General features: G+C 57.0%; 2 protein-coding genes across 2 annotated transcripts in view; one reads left to right on the forward strand and one right to left on the reverse strand.

Moving 5' to 3' along the window:
- The window catches only part of WWP2 (WW domain containing E3 ubiquitin protein ligase 2), an 18,455-nt gene extending 15,112 nt beyond the window's left edge, over positions 1–3,343 (forward strand). Inside the window, 6 exon segments of the mRNA XM_031060148.1 lie at positions 13–153; positions 680–800; positions 1,078–1,182; positions 1,280–1,376; positions 2,146–2,218; positions 2,347–3,343. Of these exon segments, the coding sequence (XP_030916008.1) occupies positions 13–153; positions 680–800; positions 1,078–1,182; positions 1,280–1,376; positions 2,146–2,218; positions 2,347–2,446 (637 nt within the window). The 3' untranslated portion in view covers positions 2,447–3,343.
- Positions 3,344–4,038: 695 nt separating this feature from the next.
- On the reverse strand, positions 4,039–6,961 carry PSMD7 (proteasome 26S subunit, non-ATPase 7). The gene is made up of 7 exons (XM_005424847.2): positions 6,868–6,961; positions 6,579–6,670; positions 6,230–6,322; positions 5,659–5,756; positions 5,299–5,379; positions 4,672–4,763; positions 4,039–4,523 (listed from the first exon to the last, which is right to left on the reverse strand). Exons 1-7 carry the CDS (start codon positions 6,957–6,959, stop codon positions 4,085–4,087), a joined length of 987 nt encoding a protein of 328 aa, XP_005424904.2. The 5' UTR covers positions 6,960–6,961; the 3' UTR covers positions 4,039–4,084.
- Between the last annotated feature and the right edge of the window lie 85 nt (positions 6,962–7,046).

Genomic DNA, 7,046 nt, shown 5'->3' on the forward strand with positions numbered 1-7,046 from the left:
ATGTCCCCCCAGGGAGAACAGCCTGGAGGAGTGCGGCCTGGAGCTGTACTTCATCCAGGACATGGAGATCCTGGGCAAGGTGACCACCCACGAGCTGAAGGAGGGCGGTGAGAGCATCCGTGTGACGGAGGAGAACAAGGAGGAGTACATCATGTGAGTGGCTGTCCCAAGGGTCCTGTCAGGCACCCGCCCCCAGTGGCTGCAGGGGTGGGACCGTGGGGCTTGGGACGTGGCCGCTTCCCTGGGCTACGTGGCTGTGACAAGCGCGGGCTGGCGCGGCTGGCCGAGCTCTGCTTCGGTCTGGATTGCCGAGGGCTGGGCAGTTGCCAGTACTTTCAGGAAAAAGGAGAGGGGAGAGAGGCTGAGGCTGCTTTCCCTTCCCATGGCTGTTCCCCCTGCCTGCCTGGGGGCTGCCAGGGCCAGCTCAGCTCCAGCCAGGGGATGTGGTTTGCACCCCTGGAGCTCCTAAGGCCACTCTCGGGGCTGAATGCTGCTCACAGGTTGGGGGGCAGAGACAGAAACCCAGCAGTGGGAATTGAGGGGAGCCCTGGTGCTTTGAGGGAGCCCCTCTCCCATTCCCCACACTCCCGGGGCCCTCCCTGCTGGTGGGAGGGATCCTGGGCTTTCCCCAGGCCAGGCCAGCAGTGCTGGCTCTGTGCCGACCCCTCTGCCTCCCCAGGCTGCTGACGGACTGGAGGTTCACGCGGGGCGTGGAGGAGCAGACCAAGGCGTTCCTGGACGGCTTCAACGAGGTGGTGCCGCTGGAGTGGCTGCGCTACTTCGACGAGAAGGAGCTGGAGGTGAGCTGGCACCTGGGGTGGGGTGTGGATGGGTAGTGGCACGTGGTGACCCTGCTCATGCTCTGTGCCCATTGGCTGATGGCAGCCCCTGGTTTTGGGCCTGGGGTGGCTCGTTGGATCCATTGGCAAAAGAACATCCCGTTGGATGGGAGGAATTTGCACCAGACACCTCAGTGCTGGCCCCTGGGCCAGGTGAAGGCTGGCACCAGAGAGGTTGGTGCTCAGAGCAGGGGTGCAGGGCCCTGTCTGTCCCCTGCTGAGTGTCCCCTGTCCCCAGCTGATGCTGTGCGGGATGCAGGAGATCGACATGAACGACTGGCAGAAAAATACCATCTACAGGCACTACACCAAGAACAGCAAACAGATCCAGTGGTTCTGGCAGGTCAGTCTGAGCCCAGCTGAGGGTGTGGGGCGCCCTGGCAGGAGCCATCCTGCAGGATGGGACCAGGATCCCACTCAGCTGCTGCGTTCCACTGCAGGTGGTTAAGGAGATGGACAATGAGAAGAGGATCCGGCTGCTGCAGTTCGTGACGGGGACCTGCCGCCTGCCCGTCGGGGGCTTTGCTGAGCTCATCGGTGTGTCCTGGGGGTGGCACCTTCCTGTCCCTGTCCCCACACAGAGCTCACAGCAGCACAGAGCAGGACAGCAGCTGTGAGGTCTGAGCACAGTGCTCTGGTGGTGTGCCATTTCCACACACGTTCTTTGGCCGCGACCAAAGGGTCCCACCAGGGTTAACTTTGTTGGGCTGGTTTGTGATCTCAGTCTGAATGAGATTGGATTTCTGATTCAATTTTCATTCTTGTGCGACAAAGCCTCTTTTTCAGAAAACCACAGTGTGGTTCCACTCTTCCTTTAATTTACTGCTTTTTGGGGCCTATACCAGCCTTTCCCTGACTTTACTGGCATTTGTGTTAAGCCAACCAGCTTGCTTAACCCACTCAGTTGTTCTTGCTGGCATATTAGCTTTTTCCACCCCCTGGAATCTCTCCAGCATTCCCACTGTGTTAAAAAGCCACCTCAGTGACTCAGACTTGCTGTGCCAGGTCCTTTAAAACTCTTGGATGGACTCGCACAATCCTGAGGGTTTACAGATCAATGAGTTGTAGCACTTGGTATGGAACCGTCGTGCTCAGAGGTGGTGCTCTTGCCCCTCTGTGCTGCTGGTTTTTCCTCCTTTGTTTTTTGAACATCCTCTGTGCAAACAGGCAGGGATTGCTGCCATGGATTTATGTCCTGTGTGACCCTGGGATTGTAGGGCCATGATGGTGGATCTCAGTGTGTGGGAGGGGTTTCTTTTTCAGCTCCTGCTCGTGTAAAGAGCTTTGCTGTGCTCCTCATTAACAGGCAGCAACGGGCCCCAGAAATTCTGCATCGATAAAGTTGGCAAAGAGACGTGGCTGCCACGGAGTCACACGTGGTAAGGGACTGCCCCTGGGCCTGGCAGGAGTGTGGGGACACGGGGGACTCTGTGGGGCTGCACGGGGCTCCATCCCATGGGGTGGGATTGCTGCTCCTGGCCTGGCCCAGCCTCGGCTCTCTCCCCAGCTTCAACCGCCTGGATCTCCCTCCCTACAAGAGCTACGAACAGCTGAAGGAGAAGCTGCTTTACGCCATCGAGGAGACGGAAGGGTTTGGACAGGAGTGATGGAGCTGTGGGGCGTTCCCGGAGCGCTGCCGGCCGGTGCCCAGGGCCCAGCCCTCCCCGGGATGTGCACGGCCCCTGTGGACACTGTGGCTTCTGCTCCTGGGCGAGCTCTGCACTGACACGGCCCCGGGGGAACGGGGCTGTGTTTCCCTCCCTAAGGAAATCCGAGGTGTGATGGAGAGGACACAAGGGCTTGGCTTGCGAGGGCTGGCGCAGAGGGGCTGGGGGGCAGCACAGGGGGCACCGGGGCTCCCCAGCCCCCTCCACAGACACAGTTATGTATTTGGGAGATGCTCTTCTTCCCCCTCGTGTTTTCTGCCTTTCATGGCATTTTGGTAGTGGCAGGTGAGGGGGAAAATGGCTCTCAGATTGACTTCTGGGCCCCAGCCTGCAGCCAGCATTCAGCAGCAGTGACAGGGACCCCCAGGATGATGCTTCTGAGGGGCTCTTGTGCACCACCTGAGCGCCAGGACAGCCCCTTGCCAGGCCAGATCCGCAGCCACTGGAGCCAGAGCCTGGCTGAGCGTGTCCCCGGCGTGTCCCCATGTGCAGCCCGTGGCCCCTGGGCAGTTGTATTTAAATGATGTGGTTTCTGCTCGGAGCTGGTGCTCCACAGCAGCCTCGGGGGCTCCGGGCACTGCCGGGGCCCTGCCGGCCTTTGCTCAGATCCTGGGTTCTGCCCACACTCCTGTGTTCCCTCTGCAGCGAGGAGGGCGGGATCACCTGGCTGTCACTTCTGTCCCTCCCCGTGGGTGCGGGCGACAGACCCGGCCTGTCTGTGTCCGTGTGTCCGGGGGCTGTGGAGACAGGACCCTGCAACGGCTCCGGGCTGGGAACAGCCAGTCCTGCACGGCCCTGCGCGGCTTCGTGTGCAATAAATGACAAAGCAGCTGCCGAGGTGTGCCTGTGTGTCCTGAGTCCCTGTGTGCCCTGGGTCCGTGTGTGTCCCTGGGTCTGCACCTATCCTGGGTCCCCCTGTGTCTCCTGGGTCCCTCTGTGTCTCCTGGGTCACCTATGTCCCAGGTCTGCGCCTGTCCTGGGTCACTGTGTGTCTCCCAGGGTGGGGTCTGTGCAGGGCTGGGGCTCCAGGGCCATCATGGCATCCGGAGCTCAGCACTGGGATCACAAATCCCATGGATTTTGTCCCTGCCTGCTCTGTGTCAGCAATGATGGCCCCAGTGCCTCCCCAGGCTCAGCCTCTTGCAGCCCCTAGAGCTGCTTGGTTCCGGCCAGGGGTGACAGGGCCACCAGCGCTGTCCCCAGGGAGGCAGAGGTGTGACAGCAGTGACAACATCCCAGCTGTGCCACACCCCGAGGGGCTGGGGCACAGAGCCAGTTAAACACAGGGATGGCTGTGATGCACAAAATTGGCTGATGGCAAAGGATTAGCCCTGAACATGGGAATATGCTCAGTGAGAGCAGAGTGTGCGTGAGCTGAGGCCTCAACACCCCCAAAGACACACTGGGGGAAGGAGAAGTGCTGTATAACAGCATAATCAAATCAAAAGCCTCCACATGGCTCCCCCCCAACCCTGCCTGGGTGAGGAGGAGCAGAGTGCTGAGCACATCATACAAGACCCCAGCACCAGGGATTTAGTTTACAAGATTTTTAATTTACAAATAAAAAAGCTACACCTTTTACTTCTTCTCCTTTTTCTCCTCTTTCTTGCCATCACTCTTCTCCTTGTCCTTCTCCTTCTCATCTTTCCTCTCCTTTTTACTTTCTTCTTTTTCCTGTCCTTCCTTCTTCTCCGCATCCCTGTTGGCAATCTTGTTGTTGATGAGGTTGTGCAGGGCCACAACGGAGCGGATGAGCGAGGCCAGGTACACCACCACCATCTGGTCGTTGGTCTTCAGGTAAAAGGCCTTGACAAACTCCTGCAGGTTCACGTCTGGGAGCAGATTGAAGACGTCCTGGAGGTGGTAGATGATCTGGTGGTTGATGGGGAGTTTGCCCAGGGCTACTTTCTCTAGGTAGCTCCTGATGTCCAGAAGTTTGGAGTTCAGTCCCTTCAAGCCATGGACCTGGTTTGTGATCCGCTGGGACAGCGTGCCCACTGTGGTGTCCTTGATGTCCCTGAAACCCAGAGAGAATGGGGATTAGCTGTGTGAGCAGGGCTGATGGCAGCCAGGCTCCAGGATTTGTGCCACGTGTTTGATGTGCTCCTCGGGCAGTGGCAACGCCGCTGGGAGCGTGGCAGGGCCCGGGACAGCTGTCCCCTCACCTCAGCAGGTGCTCCACTCCCACTTCCTCAGCCTCCTCTGCACCAATCTCACTCGTCACGTGCTCAAAGGTCTTGGAGGTCGGGGTGCCGTCCTAAAGGGACACACAAATGGGGATTCTAGCCAGGGGCTGAGGGATTGCACCAAGGAAACCCGAAAAGCAACCCTACACAGGCCACAAGGATCTGAGAGGAACAGCTCTAGCTGGGATGTCCTTGATTTAATCAGTGTCACTGACTGCCCCAGCAATCTCTCCTGCTCTGGCAAACTTCCCATTTCTGCATTTTGCTAGTCTGTGCCTGGGGGTGAGCAATGGAAAATCTAAATATCACAGTTATTTCTCTCTTGCCTGATCCAACCTCGTTGTACTTTGGGAGTGCAGCTCCTGCTCTGCAATGAAGGCCCCAGAAAGGCAAAAAGATGCAATATTTTATATGCATCCAGAATTAATTTAAGTGCAGCAATTACAGTGACTCACTGCTGGGTGTTGTTTGTCTGTGTGAGCTGCTCAGGGCAGGCCCACAGTGACTGGGCACAGCTGGGAGCACCTGCAGCCAGTGCCACCCACGAGGGGCAGCCTCCAGGAGCTCCCAGCCATGACTGTGACACTTCACAGAGTGAACACTCACATCATGGACCTCCTCCACGGAGATGTAGGCTTCTGTGGGCAGCCCCAGGTCCTTTGGCTTCACATCAATGATCACCAGCACCTTGGAGAGAAAGAAAACGTACAGACAACTGGATTCCAGTCAAGGAGTAGGGAAAAAATACCCAAGCCAGCTCTTCCCTCCTCAGCACCAGCACAAGGCTGCTCAGAGGCGTAACCTCAGGCACTGAGACAATGATGCAAGAAACTCCTGATCCCAGTTCCTCAATGACTTTACAGCTGTGTCACCAGCAAAAAAAGTGGGGGAGAAGGTTTCCCAGACGCCCCTTTTGGGGACAGAGAGACAAGAACAACCCCACAGGCCAAAGGTGGCCCCACTTACAGAGTTGGGGCAGTATCTCTTCATCAGCTCGTTGATGGCAATGTCATTCTTGTGCAGCTTCGGGCCTGTGTGGTACCACCCCACGATTCTTTCTCTGGCTGAGCAAAACCAGAAAGGATTTGGAATCAGAACTGGGGGAGGCCCCAGCAGGGAGACCTGGGCAGAGACTGGGTGGGCTGATGGAGGGTGAGAGTCTGATCTGTGTGGAGGAGAGGGAGGTGGATTACAAGGCCATGGCTTGAGCAGTGACCGCACTCACTCATCACCGTCACAGCTTTTCTCCTGGCCCCTTCATGGGTAATTAACAGCTTCTGTTAATTGTGTGGCTCTCAGGGTCTGACAGCCTGCACATCTGACACCTCGAGATGCAAGTCCCATCCCTGAAGTGTTCAGAACCATGTGGATGTGGGACACGGTTAGTGGAGAACACGGTGCTGGCTGATGGTTGGACTTGATGATATTATAGGTATTTCCCAGCCTTAAGGATTCGGTGATTAATAGGAATTCCCTTTCCCACAGCCCTGAAAGTTTTTGGGAGCGTATCCCTGACTATCAGAAGATCTCAACTCACCATTGACCTTCTTAAACATTCCATACATGTTCTCCAGATAGTCATGGTCCAGGAACCACACGGTATCATCCTTGTCATCCTCATCAAAGGGTACTGGGAGTAAAACAAAACACCAGTGTTTAAGAATCCAACTTCCTGAATTAAAATGTTTATTGAAATGCTCTGGATCTGGGTATTTTTGGCTGCTAAAGGTGAGTGAAGTTTACTTAGGGGTGTTGACAGCAGTTTGCGTTTGTTGTTGGACATGAGGTGATCTGTACATGGATGGATCAAGGGCTTCTTCAAAACCCCCAACACAATCCATCCACTAAATCATTCAGTGGCTTTGGAGAATGGCACCCGAACTCACCTGCAAAACTGTTGGACACATCCAGGATCTTCTTCTGCCAGGAGCCCAGCAGCACTCCAACCACTCGCTTCTGATTTCCCACTTTTCCTATTCTAAAAGGAAAAACGACTGTCAGTCCTTGCCAGAATCGGGGAGGAGGGACCCCCATCCCGTGTCGGAGGTGACACAGCGGGGGTGCAACGGGGGGGTTATGGTTGTGCTATCACTGCTTGTGTTTACAGCCACAAAAGAACGTTCCGCTGCCCTCGGAACCAAAGCCTGTCCCCAGGGACGGGCCGATCTCACTCACGGGGGCAGCGACCAACCCAGCATCACCCCCCGCGGGCTCGGCCGCCTCCTGGGATCCCGGGCTTTATTTTTGGCTCTGAAACCGCTCGGCATCGGCGGCAGGGAGCGGAATTAGGCCCCCGTCACCCGGGGTGCCGGAGGGACCGGGTCCCCTCCCGGCCCCGGGACGCTCCCGCTCCG

This window comes from Geospiza fortis, unplaced genomic scaffold (assembly GCF_000277835.1).
Source record: "Geospiza fortis unplaced genomic scaffold, GeoFor_1.0 scaffold102, whole genome shotgun sequence".
Lineage (NCBI taxonomy): Eukaryota > Metazoa > Chordata > Aves > Passeriformes > Thraupidae > Geospiza > Geospiza fortis.